This window comes from Colobus angolensis, unplaced genomic scaffold, assembly GCF_000951035.1.
Source record: "Colobus angolensis palliatus isolate OR3802 unplaced genomic scaffold, Cang.pa_1.0 Scaffold244, whole genome shotgun sequence".
Classification (NCBI taxonomy): domain Eukaryota; kingdom Metazoa; phylum Chordata; class Mammalia; order Primates; family Cercopithecidae; genus Colobus; species Colobus angolensis.
Window position 1 is genome coordinate 2219579 of NW_012115644.1, and position 17015 is coordinate 2236593.

Below are 17015 nucleotides of genomic sequence, written 5' to 3' on the forward strand. Positions count from 1 at the left end.
TTAAAGATATCCCGCCTGTTTAGGCTGAACCAATGTTTACTTTCTATGCATTGATTTCTGATGTTACCACCAGCCCACCTCTGGCACTCTCTCTCAGGACATCTTGAGACTGTTATCTGGGCCATCTTCACTCACTGGCTCAGAATAAATCTCTTTAAAATATTTTACAGAGTTTGTTTTTTCTGTTAACACAGGAGAGCTCATTAGAGTGTCCAGGTTTTTTGTTGGGATTGGTCATGTAACACTCCTACCTGGCAAGTTTGAAAATTCCATACTCAGAAGGAAAGCAGGTATGCATCATAAACTGCATTGTTTGCACACACAGTCTAGGCACAGCAAGGCATACTTACCAGGGAATGCTGAGAACCCTCCTGAAAGATCTAAGTTCCAGATGCCAGCCAAGGGCCAACCTTTCTAACAGGCCTTTTTCTAAGGATAGCAGTTTCAGGCCTGCCATGTTAAGTCTTTTCTGCACAAAATTTGCTCTTGCTTTTTTACAATTTATTGAATTGGAGGTTCAAATTTGCATCAGATGATTTGAATCGTTGACTAAATGGGCCTTGGTCCATTGCCACTTAGGGAAAAACCTTGGTTTGGATTGATGAGGGTTTTGCTTTTGGGGTGTTGTTTTACTTTGCTACTTACCTGCAGCCTGTGGAATGTTTCTGCTGATGGGCTGGTTTCCTGCTTGCCTCTGTCCTTGTATCAAGATAACTCATCCCCCGTTGTTCCAGTTGCCCAGTCCTGGTTGTCAGACTTTTCGGTCCTGGGAGCGTTTTCATGCCTTGGTTCCCAGACAGTGCTGATGCAGCCCTACGGGTGCACAGGCTCAGACATTAGCCCACCATGTGCTGCTTTCTCCAGGGAGCCGTGAGTGCAGTTGAAATAACCTTGCATTTAAAACTTGTCTTACCAAACTGTTCTTTGGAAATCTTGCCTTGGGATTTGAACATCTTTGCCTTTATGTTTTCCTCTTTTGTTTCTGTTTCTTTTACTCACTGGTTTTCTGCTTTTGAGTTTTTGTTGCCTGGCTTCAAAAATCTTATATCACAACCATGGTTTGGGACGATTTTTGTCATCTCCTTGTTCTTCTCTGGGCAGGTTCATTCCAGATAAGTTGCCCCTCTCCTGCACACTGTTGGTGTCATCGAGGTTCCAAAGCAATGGTTTTGCAGGGGGCTTCTCGGATCCTGAGGGGCATCTCAGTTCTACTGTCCTCTTGCATCATTTATGATTGTATTAGGTCATGCCTGTCCTCTTGCTTCTGTCCTGAACTGATTGACATACACGTGCCTATAAGGTGATCAAGGTGACCCAATGGTTTGCTTTTAGCCACAATACCTATTCCGTGATCCTTGCTGAAGCTATTGCCAGACAGTGATGAAATAGGGATTGATTTGTCACTCACTGTGACTGCGCTTAGCTGGCTGTGTGTGAGCTTGGGCAGCTTCACTAAACATACACTGTACCCTAGGATTCCTCCCTCAGCCAGGGTGGCATGGTGAAGGCAGGGAATTGCCCATCCTAAATTAGCTGATCCCAAAGACTTCATTTTCATGGGAGTCTTGCCACCAAATAGCCCTTGGGGACAGGAGTCTTTTTGCCACCATTATTAGAGTTTGAAGTCTTACCCATTGCTGATTTAAGAGCTGCAGAAGAGAAGGGCCAAGAGGCAAAGCTGCACGAGGGGCTCCAGCTCCAAGGAGAAAAGGATGGTGGCTGGGGAGTAGGTGCTCTGGGAACAGGCTGCTAAGCACTTTGAAATATGGCTAGTGCCACTGAGGAACTGAATATTTAATTTTACTTAATTCCAATTAATTTAAATAGCTAGTGGCCCCTGAATGGAACAGTTGCAGTGTTAGAATCAGTACAGAGAAGTATCTAGAGTGTGGCCTTCAGGACTTTGATTCAGATTCCGGCTCTGCTGTCTACCCATTGAGTGACCATAGGGGCGCTTCTTAACCTTTGACACTTGTTTTGAGAATTTGTTGTATTCAATATAAAGGTTTTAGAAGAGTGCCTGGCAGGAAGTGTGCATTTAGTTAATGTTGACTTATCATATATGTTCACTCAGTAGTTTGAATGGAATGATAGTAGAATTCATGTGGAATATGAAATGCCACTGCTTTTTGGGGTGGGGTGTGTGTGTGTGTATGTGTGTGTGTGTGTGTATGTGTGTGTGTGTGTTATGTTTTCTTTCTTTTAAAAAGAAATTGTTCTTTTGTTGCTCTAGGTTGCTGCAGCAACTGGTCACACAGTAGTGTTGGTAGACCAGACAGAGGACATTCTGGCAAAATCCAAAAAGGGAATTGAGGAAAGCCTTAGGAAAGTGGCAAAGAAGAAGTTTGCAGAAAATCCTAAGGTAATTTCTTATTATTGATGTCTTTAAGACAAGTCCTCTGACTGCTTTACATTTGCAGGGCAATGGGGGATTTCTGGCTTGCTTTCTTTTTCTTTTTTTTTCAGTTTGTTGGTGTAAAACTCACTTTTCCATAACTTTAAACCAATATAATAACGTAATTACTAAACATTCAGGGGTTACTGATTACAAAACAGGAGACGTAAATAACCATTTTGTTGGGTGGGATTTAAGGTTGAGAAGAAAGCTTGTACAGGTAGTGAACTCATTCTAGAAGAACACTGAGAATTTGGAATTGAAGAACACTTGTTTTGCTAAAAGGATGGAAGAAGAAATGGGAAGATAATTTTTATACTACAAGTTAAGAGAATGATATAATAAATATGGTATTTATAGAAACTAAGAGTGAATAATTCTGCTTTCCAGGAGCAGAAGAGATAGAAGAATTTGAGGAACTCCGTAGAGGTTGGGAAAAAACAGCATGGTGGGATGAGAAGGAGTCGGTGACTGAGAGCCATGCTGCTTTTTTGGTGCACTTTCACTTAGGAGTTTGCATTTAATTAGAAATACAGCACAAATCACCTAAACAAATTTTAATTTACCTTTGTCATCTTGTTAAAGTTGCTTAAGATTGATTTCCTTGGGGCTTGGATGGAATTTCTCGCTGTATGCAGACAGAGAAAAGTACACATAGGGCATTTGTTGTTTCTCACTTCAGTTATCCAAGGTGGTATATCTAGATGCTTTTAAAAAAATTTTTTATTATGGTAGAATATATATAACATAAAATTTGCCATTTTAAACTATACAATTCAGTAGCATTAATTACGCCTGCACATTCATACTTCATGTAAGTGGACTCATACAATATTTGTCCTGTGTCTGGCTTATTCCACTTAGCATAAAGTTTTCAAGGTTCATCCATGTTGTAACATGTGTCACAACTTCATTCGGTTTTTTTTTTTTTCTGAGGCAGAGTCTCGCTCTGTCACCAGGCTGGAGTGCAGTGGTACAATCTCGGCTCACTGCAGCCTCCAACTCCTGAGTTCAAGCAATTCTCCTGCTTCAGCCTCCCAAGTAGCTGGGATTACAGGCGTGCACCACCACGCCCAGCTAATTTTTGTATTTTTAGTAGAGACGAGGTTTCACCATGTTGGCCAGGATGGTTTCAGTCTCTTGACCTTGTGATTCACCCACCTCGGCCTCCCAAAATGCCGGGATTACAGGTGTGAGCCACCACGCGCCAGCCAACTTCATTCCTGTTTATGGCTTAATATTCCACTGGATTATTATCATATTCCAATTCAATATTCCATTGGCTTTATACCACTTTTTTTTTTAACCCATTGTATTAGTCTGTTCTGACATTGCTAATAAAGACATGTCTGAGACTGGATAATTTATAAAGGAAAGAGGTTTAATTGACTCATAGTTCCACATGACTGGGAAGGCCTCACAATCATGGTGGAAGGTGAAGGAAGAACAAAATCATGTCTTACATGGCAGCAGGCGAGAGAGAGAGCATGTGCAGGGGAACTGTCCTTTATAAATCACCCCCTACGGAGCCCATCCCATGGCATATGGGGATTATTACAATTCAGGGTGAGATCTGGGTGGGGTCACAGAGCCAAACCATATCACCCATTCGTCTGTTAATGGAGTTGGGTTGTTTTCACCTTTTGGCTATTTTGAATAATGCTGCAGTGAACACTGGTATACTATTGTTTTGGAGTCTCTGTTTTCAATTCTTTGGGTTATATACCTGTAAATAGAATTGCTGGGTTGTATGGTAATCCTATATTTAGCTCTCTGAGGAACCACCAAATTGTTTTCTGTAGTGACTGTACTATTTTACATTCCCACCAGCAGTGTGCGAAGGTTCCAATTTCCCCGCATCCTGGCCCCTGGCCAACACTTGCTATTTTCCATGTTTGTTTTGTTTTGTTTTGTTTCTTATTGTAGTCGTCTTAGGTGTGAAGTAGTATCTCATTGTGTTTTGTTTTTTTTTTTTTTTTTGGAAATGTGGTCTTGCTCTGCTGCCCAGGCTGGAGAGCAATGGCGTGATCATAGTTCACTGTAGCCTTGAATTCCTAGGCTCAAGCCATTCTCTCACCTGTCCCTTATATTCTTCTTTTTTGAGATGGAGCCTCGCTCTGTAGCCCAGGCTGGAGTGCAGTTGCACAATCTCGGCTCACTGCAAGCTCCACCTCCCAGGTTCACGCCATTCTCCTGCCTCACCCTTTCGAGTAACTGGGACTACAGGTGCCCGCTACCACACCCGGCTAATTTTTTGTATTTTTAGTGGAGATGGGGTTTCACCATGTTATCTAGGATGGTCTGGATCTCCTCCCGAGTAGCTAAGACTATAGATGTGAGCCACCACACCCAGCTAATTAAAAAAGATTTCTTTTTAGAGACGGAGTTGTGCTGTGTTGCCCAGGCTGCTCTCAAACTCCTGGCCTCAAGTGATCCTCCCACCTTGGCCTCTCAAAGTGCTAGGATTACAAGCATAAGCCACCGAGTCCTGCAATCATTGTGGTTTTGATACGCATTTTTTTTTTCCCAATGTCTAGTGGCCTTTAAAAGCCAGAGAGGTGACGGTGGAGATAATTTTACCTTCTCTTGGATGAAATTCAAAGAATAAATATCACAGGCAGATTAATGTTAGAAATGCTTGTTCTTTGGTGCTGTAAAGAAATAGCACTTGAACATAAATTTAATTTCCTCAGCAAGGCCACTTTTACTTTTTGCGGAAAGGGTACACTCACCAGCAGTATAGCCACAAGAGTACCCTGAACAAAGGAGACAGGGTCATTTATCACATGACATGTCTACTTTACTGCTGTGTCCGGTTTCTGTTGGCTGGAACAGAACTTCACATTCAAATGTATTTGTCTTGATTGGCTAGCAACTTAGAGCTTTTAAAAAGAGGCAAAGGCAGAGGAGAACAAAGCAAGGAGGAAGTAACTTATGGAATGCTGAGAAAGGTAAAAACACTTCTAAATAAGGAAGAGGAATAGGCTGTGACCTATTGCCTGCTTGGACCAGTATAAGCATGCCAGGGTAAATGTTTACGCTAAATTGTGGGAACTAAGAACATAAAGTACATTGATTTCTTTATTACAGCTAGCAGATATTTAAGAATGTTAGCACAGGTCTTAGACTAAGTTTTGCTTCTAAGAAAAGTTACTATTTATTCTTAGACGGGGAGGAGAGTCTCTTTGAAGAGGAACCTCTACTTTACTTTTTACATTAAGATCTTCTTCGCCTGTCCCTTATATTCTTTTTTTTGAGATGGAGCCTCGCTCTGTAGCCCAGGCTGGAGTGCAGTTGCACAATCTCACCTCACTGCAAGCTCTGCCTCTCAGGTTCACGCCATTCTCCTGCCTCACCCTTTCGAGTAACTGGGACTACAGGTGCCCGCTACCACGCCCGGCTAATTTTTTGTATTTTTAGTGGACACGGGGTTTCACCATGTTATCCAGGATGGTCTGGATCACCTGACCTCATGATCCGCCCATCGCAGCCTCCCAAAGTGCTGGGATTACAGGCGTGAGCCACTGCACCCGGCCCACCTGTCCCTGATATTCTTAATCGTAGTGGGACCCCACACAGGGGATGTGTTATGAGGAGGGTCCAGACAGATGAGATTATAAGAGCCCTGGCCTGAGGATTGGAGTCTAGGACAGAGTGAGCTTGACCCAGATAGCCTGCATTTTCCCCTTGTTTACAAACTTTCAGCTAATTGTCTCCTTGGGCTGTTTTTGAGCAACACCCTAAAGATAAAAGGATGGCCCCTGTACTCAAGTTGCTCAGCTCTGGCTAGCTGCTCCTCAGAAGTCTATACTCCTGAGATTTCTCTCCTCTGCCAGGGACACTACTGAGGAGGGAGGTGTCAGTTTCACTTTGCCTAGTTGACATACTATGCTTATCTAGCTCTATACTGACCACTAGTATAATAGCTACTCACAAGTGGCTACTGAGTGCTTGAAATGTGGCTAGTCTAGATAGAGATGTGCTCTCAGTGTAAAATATACACTAGATTTTAAAGCTATAATAGGGGAAAAAAATACATAAAACATCTTAATGTTTTTAAATATTGATTACCTGTTGAAGTGATGGCATCTTAGATATATTGGGTTAAATAACATTAATTTTACCTGTGAGTGTCTTTTCCCTTTTTTTTTTGTTTTTGAGACGGAGTCTTGCTCTGTGGCCCAGGCTGGAGTGCAGTGGCGCAATCTCAGATCACTGCAAGCTTCGCCTCCCAGGTTCACGCCATTCTCCTGCCTCAGCCTCCCGAGTAGCTAGGCAGCTAGATCTCAGCTGTTCTACAGAAATATTCTACTAGCCACCTTAAAAAAAGGGAAAAGAGGCCGGGCGCGAAGGCTCACACCTGTAATCCCAGCACTTTGGGAGGCCGAGGCAGGTGGATTGAGACCATCCTGGCTAACATGGTGAGACCCCGTCGCTACTAAAAATACAAAAAAATTAGCTGACCTCGTGATCTGCTTGCACCCTGCCTCTTTTCCCTTTTTTTAATGTGGCTAGTAGAATATTTCTGTAGAACAGCTGAGATCTGGCTGCTTATTCCATGATGATTTTGAATGCCTTTGCTGATTATGACTATTTTGATGGCCCTGGGGACAAATTACATCATGAAATAAAATGGCGGCCTATAGAGGCACCATCTCCGATTCTGTCCTTCTTGAGGTCTGTGGAAACCTGGAGTCACAGGAGGAAAATGAGGAAACAATGAAAACTGCGGGCTCTTTGGCAGCAGAGGCTGTGTCTAGCTTGTTTTGGAAACAACAGTTTCAGGCACACGACGGGCAATAATTATTTGATAATTGCTAAGTTGGCTTTGTTACCCTGGCTCTTGCCCTTGCTCTAATAGGAGCTGGTCTCTGCTTTTATTAGAGATGAATAGTCAGCACCACCTCAAGACTAGTGGATGGTGCGGAGCTGTGGAAGGATAAATTACAGGCTTCATGGACACTTTGAGAACAGATAGGGTGGGCCAGTACAGGTGTTCTGAACACCCAGTTTACTAAGGGGAGCAGAGCTAAGAACTTGATTTCCAGTGAGCCCGGTGAATGTTCTCTTCTTCCTCCCACTGCATTAGGCTGGCGATGAATTTGTGGAGAAGACCTTGAGCAGCATAGTGACCAGCACGGATGCAGCCTCTGTTGTCCACAGCACAGACTTGGTGGTGGAAGCCATCGTGGAGAATCTGAAGGTGAAAAATGAGCTCTTCAAAAGGCTGGACAAGTTTGCTGCTGAGTATGTAACCTCTGGACAATTTTTTTTTTTTACTTTGTTTTTCATTTTTATTTTTTGTTTTTATAGATTTGTGGGTACAAGTGCAGTTTTGTTCCATGCATATGTTGTATAATGGTGAAGTCTGGGCTTTTAGTATACCCATCACCCACATAGTGAATACTATACCCAAATAGGTAATTTTTCAGCCCTCACCACCCTTCTACCTTTTGGAGTCTCCAGTATCTGTTATTTCCCTCTGTATGTCCATGGGTACCTGTTACGTAGCTATCACTTATATGTGAGAACATGTGGTATTTGACTGAGTTGTTTCACTTAAGATAATGGCCTTCACTCCTGTTCATGTTGCTTCAAAAAACATGATTTTTATTCTTTTTTATAGCTGAGTAGTATTCCATGGTGTATATATGCCCCATTTTCTTTTCAGCCATTGATGGACACTTAGGTTGATTTCATATCTTTGCTGTTGTGAATAGTGCTGCAGTAAACATATGAGTGTAGGGATCTTTTTGATAGAATAAGTTATTTTCCTTTGCATATATTCCCAATAGTGGGGCTGCTGGATTGCATGGTAGTTCTATGTTTAGTTTTTGAGAAATCTCCTTACTGTTTTCCTTAAAAGTTGTACTTTGCATTGCCTTAGCAGCATGCATGGGTTCCCTTTTCTCCAGATCCTCACCAACATCTGTTGTTTTTCACTTTTTAATAAAAGCCATTCTGACTGGTATCAGGTGCTAAACTCATTGTGGTTTTAATTTCCATTTCTCTGTTGATTAGTGATGCTGAGCATTTTCTCATATGTTTATTGACCACTTGTATGTCTTTTTTTGAAATATATCTGTTCATGACCCCTGGACATTCTTGACAGGTTCTGAGGGATCCCTCCCTGGGCCTTGAACTTTCCTCGTTGTTTATTGCCTTCTCCCAGGAAGGGATCCTCTAACCAAGTTCATCCACCTCCCTCTCTCCTACCCCTCAGATGTTTCAAGAAGAGCCAATATGGTTTCCTTTTTTCTTCATCCTCCCACTCCCAGTTTGCTTCCGAGGCTTGGGCTGCCCTAATCTGATCCTTGTCCTAAATGAGGGTAGAATTACCCATGGTAACCTGGAGGGGTCCATCCAGGGACAGGCCTATATGTTTCTTGAAGTGTGTGGGTCTTGAGTACTCCTATGCTAGATAATGGAGGAGGCTTGGGTCCTCAAAACATGAAACTGCTCTTATGTTCCTTGGTTCATTTCACACTGGCATCTAGAGGCTGCAGAGACATCTGACAGCAGACAGTTAAGGACACGTAAGGTACTCCTGTACTCTATTCTCGGGTATAGGAGTACCCTAAGTGTCCTTAACTGTCTGCCAAGGACTCTCAGAGCAGTTCTGTGTTTCCTCCTTTTTTGGATGGAGCAAACAGAATGGTGTAATTGAAGGGATTGCCTGTAGGCAGAGAGGACTTTCCTGTTTTGAGCTTTATCTGGGTTCCATCGAAGTACTCTTGGGAGCATTAAAGGAGCATTGACTTCTTAGCTGCCTGGCTTCCTGGGTGGAATTCTTCTTGGCAGAATGTACCTCGGGATCCAGAGCCTTCAAGTGACACCTGACCCACTGATCAGTGCTCTTCTAGTGACTTGCTTGACTATACTTTATGATTCTTGGTTGGAATTGAATGGTAGAATAAGATTATATGACAAAAACAATTCTCAGGGCACTTCCAGTGGGCAGTGGCTAAAGAGAGACACTTGCATACCAGCTCGCCAGATTGTCAACCTTCAGAGATAGGTGGCCTTGTGGCCAGAGAGGCCCTGCCCCTGACAAAGAGACTTGCCTTTCTGTCATCTATACATCACTGCCAGTCAGTGTCCTTGTGCATTTCACACAGGCATCTAGAGGCTGCAGAGACATCTGACAAAAACAGAAGAACTTGTGGTGCCAGGGCTGGCTCCCAGGCCAGCAGGGAGCCCTTTAGAATAATAAACACCAACCCCAAAAAAGGGAGTTTTGTCAAGCAGTTTGATCTTTATTGAAAAGATTGGTCACTCTTGGTGACAGTGAAAGGCCTGACTGCCCTCCGTTGTCCGTGTCTGCTACAGAAGGATCATTGGGGACAGTCAGGAGGCCTGGGCCTGGTGCCGACCCCTCACCACCTCCGACCTTGGAAAGGTCCTCAGTTTCATCATCTGTAATGTGAGTTGAAGGGTTTGGGGTAAATAATTTCCTAGACCTTTCTGACTCTAACTCTCCAACACTAGCTTCCCCCATGGGTAAAATAGGAGCAGCAGCACTGGTACCTGTTGTACAGAGTTGTTTAGGAAATTCCTTTAATTTAGCTCACATTTCCTGAGTGCCTGTGTGTATCAGGCACTACACTAGGCTCTTTCACCTGAATTGATGCAAAACAGATATGACGTGAAAGAAAGACATGACCCATAGTCACACTGAAGATGTGGCTTTGCTTCTGACCTTCTCCACCTTTCTTGGCACTGTTTGTTTTTGTTTTAGATCACCACCATTACTGAATGCTTGCTACGTTTTTTAAACAGCTGTATTGAGAGGTACTTTACTGGCGGGTTTTACAGTTCCATCCTATAATGGGAGAAGAAAATATAGTCAAGTGATACATTTCCCGTTGGAAGCCCTGATGAAACAGTTGCATCCTGGAGAGCAACATGACTTCTCTAGCAGCAGCCTAAGACACACTAATGAAAAGTATGCCGGGCACGGTGGCTCAAGCCTGTAATCCCAGCACTTTGGGAGGCCAAGATGGGCGGATCACGAGGTCAGGAGATCGAGACCATCCTGGCTAACACGGTGAAACCCCGTCTCTACTAAAAAATACAAAAAACTAGCCGGGCGAGGTGGCGGGCGCCTATAGTCCCAGCTACTTGGGAGGCTGAGGCAGGAGAATGGCCCGAACCTGGGAGGCGGAGCTTGCAGTGAGCTGAGATCCGGCCACTGCACTCCAGCCCAGGCGACAGAGCGAGACTCCGTCTCAAAAAAAAAAAGAAAAGAAAAGTATGACCAGGCACACAGGCAGCCTGAGCGAAGTCCTGACTTTACCATTTAGGCAAAGTACAGACTCTTGGATCCTTTGCCGTCTCCACCACCCCTCCTGTCTTCTTGATGCTAGGGTCTGGGGGCATTGCTAGTCATCATTGTGCTTGTGTTGTCGATTTTCTTTTAGAACATTTAAGAGAAAAGTAGTTTTTTTGGTACCTGAGTGTCAGAATGGGAAAAACAAAAGATGGTTCAAGACAGGTATGTCCAGGAAAATATAAGAGTACTTTATTTTTTATTATTATTATTTTTTTGAAATGGAATCTCGCTCTGTCACCCAGGCTGGAGTGGAGTGACATGATCTCAGCTCACTGAAACCTCTGCCCCCGGGTTCAAGCGATTCTCCTGCCTCAGTCTCCCTAGTAGCTGGGATTACAGGCATGTGCTACTATGCCCAGCTAGTTTTTGTATTTTTAGTAGAGATGGGGTTTTGCCATGTTGGCCAGGCTCATCTTGAACTCCTGACTTCAAGTAATCCACCCACCTCAGCCTCCCAAAGTGCTGGAATTACAAGTGTGAGCCACCGTGTCCAGCCCAGAGTACACTTTTTTTGTGGACGAAAAGACAGTCCTGTGTTTAATATGTAAACACAGTGTCTTGAGAGAAAACAGTGTGAGACCTTTAGGAACAGAGTCAGCCTGACCCTGTTGGGAGAGGCAGAAACAGAGGTCTGCTGATCATTTCCTCCTTCTGATAAAATGTGCCGGAGTGCCTTGGACTGGTGAGACCTGGAACTGGGCTCTGATGTCACTTTGTTTTACCAGATGTGCCCGAGTTTCCCGTTTTTGCAGGTGAATGGCCCTTCAAACGTTCTATGAAAAGGGGTATTACGATTGTAATACTAATCTTTAAAATAACCCTTTCTTTTCTTAAGGGGAGTATGGAGCCACAGCTGGCTCAGCCTTGGGCCCAGGCTGTCTCCGCTCTGCTGTTGTGGTTCCAGGTGCTCGTGGTGCAGGTTGTGTGGTTGAACAGTGCTTGTGTTGGCCACACACATTGTTATTGGAAGAGGATCTTTATTTCATTACCTTCTATAATGAGGAATAGTTTTTATTTTTTTCCCCAATGACCAAAGCAAGAAACTTTGAAAACTGAAATGTTAAGACCTTAAAAAATGTCATTTTTTTTTCAAAAAAAGGAAAACCTGGCCTTTAAATGACCTACTTTGGAAGCTGTTGGAGAAGGCAGATGTGCTTCTACCTGGAAAGAGAAGTCTCTCCACTGCCTACCCACACCGGCCTCACCTTTTACCTCTCTTCCCTCCTTTCCAAATAACTGGTTTCTTCTCCCTTCTCTTCCTCCTCTCCTCCCACCTGACTTAAGCAGATTATAGTATTGCCTTTTAGGTAAGCAGGAACCCCCAAGTCTGGTCAGTAAGGGATCCTTGCCTTTCCTGCCCTGTCACAGGCCATCTTGGTTGGAATCAGCACCAGACCGGTTTGTATGTTTTTATCCACCAGGTGGCGCTGCAGGAAAGCCTGGAAGTTGGCCTGTTTAAAGCTTTTCCTCTCATGCCTTGGCACCCCACTTTACTGTGACCTTAAAAAACTAAATTTGGTTTAAGTCAGTATGGATTTTTTTAAATTAATAAGTTAATGTTTTATGTATGCATATGCCTATATCCTCTTTTTCCCAGATCTACCTGTGTAACCTTAAAATTTTTTTGAACCATGTTGGTTTTCTTGTTTTAATTTTTATTTCCATCCAATGGAAAAATAAAGCTTTTCACTTGAAAGAAAATACCTTAATTCATGTTTATTATCAGATATTTCTGATTGAGGATTTATGTGTTCATTTAGAATTTTGTTGCTTTTAGGTCTCTTTCTTTCATTATTCTTTGATCACTGAGAGTTTCATTTGTGACTGGGATTGGTTAAGTAGCTTGATTAATTAGCTACCTCCTGTTATCTCACATACCTTGGAAGTTAACTAATACAAGTAGGTAGGGGAAATTTTGTTCCGGAAAATCAAGGAAGGATTGGTGAAAGTTAAATATCCTTTTGGAACAGGAAATTCCAATTTTATTTACCTTCAAATTTCAAAATTTAAAAACTGAAGCATCACTTGATTTCAGCCTGTTGTATGAAGATGTGTCTTTTCCCTGATTCCTCCAATGGGTCAGGACAACAGATGGAGCAGTAACTAGTCACCTCGCGCATTGCACCCAAGAGTCATGCTATTTCGAAAGATGAGATTCACTCTGATATTCCACCATATTTTCTCTTCACAGACATACAATCTTTGCCAGCAACACTTCCTCCTTGCAAATTACAAGCATAGCCAATGCCACCACCAGACAAGACCGATTCGCTGGCCTCCATTTCTTCAACCCAGTGCCCCTGATGAAACTCGTGGAGGTCAGTGGGTATCAGCTTGTGTATGTTTGCCCACTCTGCGAGCTCTCTCAGTCCTGCTTTTCTGTGTTACACCAGCCCTGCCACCAGTTGCCTAGGATGGGTTTTAACCTGAGGGTAGAAGGTTGTCCGTGAGCCTCATATCTAGGAAGACCCGTATGCTTTATTTCTTCGAAGCCCTGTGTTTTGCTTAGTGATGTCTAGAAGGGCTGTTAACTTTGTGGAATGTCATTTACTTATTTGTGCCAGAGCTGATGGGCAGTGCTGAGAGGCATCAGAATGGGAAGGCAGCACTAGGAACCACAGGCTTGATGGGACCATGGAGAGGGCAGCTACACGTGTTCATATTATCTCGTCGAGGTCAGCTTGCCCATGCTGTAAATGCAGTTCTCATTAGATCCATTCTACTAGCTTGTCCACAGTTCTGGGGTTAATTCTGACCCCATGTAACGGTGCCTTAGCATTGTCCCCAGATGAGGTACATCTCCTGTGTGTTGTGATCAGAGCTATTAAAACCAGCTCCCACTGGGTACGGTGGCTCATGCCTATAATCCCAGAACTTTTGGACGTGGAAGTAAGTGGATTGCTTGAGACCCAGGGGTTCAAGAACAGCCTCGGCAACATGGCAAGACCCCATCTCTACAAAAAATAAAAAATCAGCCAGGTGTTTTGGTGCACGCATGTAGTCTCAGGTACTTGGAAGGCTGAAGTGGGAGGATTGATTGAGCCGGGAGGTTGAGGCTGCAGTGAGCTGTGATTGCACCACTGCACTCCAGCCTGGGTGACGGAGCAAGATCCTATATCAAATAAAAAAACCCTACAAGTAAAAATATAAAACCAGCTTCTGATAGCCTTGAGCCTCCTGACCACAAACCTGGAAGGTGGAGGTGGGAGGCAGGGAGGGTTTCCCCAGCATCCTATTTGGAATGCTTGGAGACTCCAATATGTTGGAGTTGGAGTCACAGTAGGCAATTTGCACCTGAAATGGGGCAACTTGCCTTTTACAGGGCCCTAATTACAGGGTCTGAGAAGCAGCCACTATTAAAGTAGCATTTGTTCTGAGGTTGGGGAGTTATTGCCGTGCGAAGTGTAGGGGACGCTTATGCTGCCATGCGGGTGATGTAGGGCCAGGTAAACCTCCAGAGACTGGCTGTGGCCTCTCTGGGATTGTGTATCATCTGTTTTCTTCCTTATTGCCTTTTCCAACTCCTTTTCCTTCCTTTATCCTCCTCATTCCCCTGCCATTAGGCATAAGCATTTTTAATAAATCATAACAATGGCCATTTTTTTAGTTTTCTCTCAAGTGACAACTTCGACCGTCTTGCAATAGGACTTTTCTCTCTTGCTAACATTCTCAGCTTCTTCCTATTTTCTCCTATCCCCCAAGTCTGATTTTTTGAGGAAGTTGAAGAATGAGGGGAGGGGTTTGGGGAACAGAAGAAATAGCATTTATCCTCATGCAGATAAGAGCACAGAAGTGGCATGCATTTCCAACATTTCAGTACTTAGGAACTAATTTCTTTAGTTATTATATTGTATATATAAGTGTTTTAGAGATAGACACATTCTGTAGATTTACTTTAATAATGTTTTCAACTGCATTTATCTGGTAATGTATGCTTTTGTCTTTGGAAGTGTAGTGGGTTGGCTGTTAATAGCTGGTGTTTAGCAAATGCTGCCATTTTCTAGAAAGTATTTTGTAAAAGTATTCTTCTCTATTCAGCTTTTATTGTTTAACTTTAGCTCTTCCTTGTGTTGCTGGTGGTGTACACCAAAATGACTTGTATAATAAGCTGATTTCTGATTGAGAAATCAGCTTTACTTAGGACTGGGCTCATTTAAATGTATATGTATGTATTTTTTTTCAGACTCTGTTGTAACTATGAGCAGCATATCTGTGTAAATTACTGTTTGTTGAATGAATGAGTGACTAAACATGCGTCTCTCCTGTTTAAAAAAAAACAACAAACCTTCACAATTGTTAACTCCTTTAAACCAAAAACTTATTTCGAAAACTCCATAGTCAGCAACGTTTGTCCCAGCTCAGTCTGTGGTTTTGACGCAGACTTTTTAGACCTCCTTTCAAACAGCTCTGGGATTCTGTTTGATTTGTGATACCCACAGGGTAGCTTCTGGTCTTTCTCATCCTCCTCATCTCCATCTTCACTGTGTCTTTTTCTGTTTCCATCCATTCACTTCTCTTGATGTCACGACATGACACCATAGCCCAGGCTGTGATCACATGAAACAGGAGTGAGAGCTCTTCTTCATTTATATAGCACCTTTCATCCCTGCACAGACACTAGCTCATTAGTTCACCAAGTCAGACGGCCCTCTTGCATAGTGAAGACATGCCCCAAAGGGTCAAAGTAGACTCTTCGACTCTGATTGAAGTTCTTTACTGGCCTTTACATTTTACGTGTGTGTGTGTGTGTGTGTGTGTGTGTGTGTGTGTGTGTGTGTGTGTGTATATACCAGATGAAGTTTTTATTTATATACATATAAATAAAAACTTCATCTGGTTCTTTCCATTTACCAAAATCTAATTCCCAACACATGCGTTCTGTAAATGCTTACTGAGGGCTGACTGTATGAGGCATTGTGCTTGATGCCGTCCCCTACAGAAGCCAGTAGGGCAGCCCTTGTGTCCTTGCCTGCACCTCACAGAGGTCAGGAGGGCTGCTGGAGCAGGTAGCAGGCCCCACTTGCTGTAATAAAAGCCTTCCCCAGCAGGATGAATATGTTCTAATGCCAAGGGGCCGCTGGCCTCTAGAGCATCTATGTGGCAGAGGGTGGAGTCATGGGAGGAATACTCAGGTAGGAATCCAGGAGACCTATCACTTTGGCAAATGACTCCACTTTCCTGGGGCTCCTCATCATCTATAATGGAAGGTCAGGTCCCGTGCAGAGGACTTTAAGGGCAACCATCATATACTTCCAGACTTCAAATAATTAGATAACAGAAGTCAGCATTTATTGAGCATTTGTGCTTAGGCTTTGTGCTTTACTCCCAATCTAATTTCATTCTCCTTGAGGGGAACGAGAGATTTCAGTGTCATTTCAGTTTCAAGAAACATACTCAGGGTCACACAGCCAGTAAGTGGTGCAACTGAACCCAGGCTTGTCTCAACAGCAAAACCTGTAAAACTGTCCTATACACACACGTACATACACACACACTTGTATTTTAGGCCTTGATTTTGTACATTCTACAGTACTGTATTGTCTTTTTTTTGTCTTTTTTTTTTTTTTTTTGAGACAGTGTCTTGCTCTGTCACCCAGGCTGGAGTGCAGTGGCATGATCTCGGCTCACTGCAACCTCTGCCCCCGGGTTCAAGCGATTCTCCTGCCTCAGTCTCCCTAGTAGCTGGGATTACAGGCATGTGCTACTATGCCCAGCTAGTTTTTGTATTTTTAGTAGAGATGGGGTTTTGCCATGTTGGCCAGGCTCATCTTGAACTCCTGACTTCAAGTAATCCACCCACCTCAGCCTCCCAAAGTGCTGGAATTACAAGTGTGAGCCACCGTGTCCAGCCCAGAGTACACTTTTTTTGTGGACGAAAAGACAGTCCTGTGTTTAATATGTAAACACAGTGTCTTGAGAGAAAACAGTGTGAGACCTTTAGGAACAGAGTCAGCCTGACCCTGTTGGGAGAGGCAGAAACAGAGGTCTGCTGATCATTTCCTCCTTCTGATAAAATGTGCCGGAGTGCCTTGGACTGGTGAGACCTGGAACTGGGCTCTGATGTCACTTTGTTTTACCAGATGTGCCCGAGTTTCCCGTTTTTGCAGGTGAATGGCCCTTCAAACGTTCTATGAAAAGGGGTATTACGATTGTAATACTAATCTTTAAAATAACCCTTTCTTTTCTTAAGGGGAGTATGGAGCCACAGCTGGCTCAGCCTTGGGCCCAGGCTGTCTCCGCTCTGCTGTTGTGGTTCCAGGTGCTCGTGGTGCAGGTTGTGTGGTTGAA

General features: G+C 43.5%; 1 protein-coding gene across 2 annotated transcripts in view; it reads left to right on the top strand.

Annotated features, from left to right (window-relative positions):
• HADH (hydroxyacyl-CoA dehydrogenase) overlaps positions 1-17015 on the top strand; it is a 46437-nt gene that overhangs the window by 17156 nt on the left and 12266 nt on the right. For both annotated transcript variants that reach the window (XM_011945728.1, XM_011945726.1), the window contains exons 2-4: positions 2234-2362; positions 7485-7642; positions 12919-13045. In XM_011945728.1, the coding sequence (XP_011801118.1) occupies positions 2234-2362; positions 7485-7642; positions 12919-13045 (414 nt within the window). The remainder of the gene's footprint in view (positions 1-2233; positions 2363-7484; positions 7643-12918; positions 13046-17015) is intronic.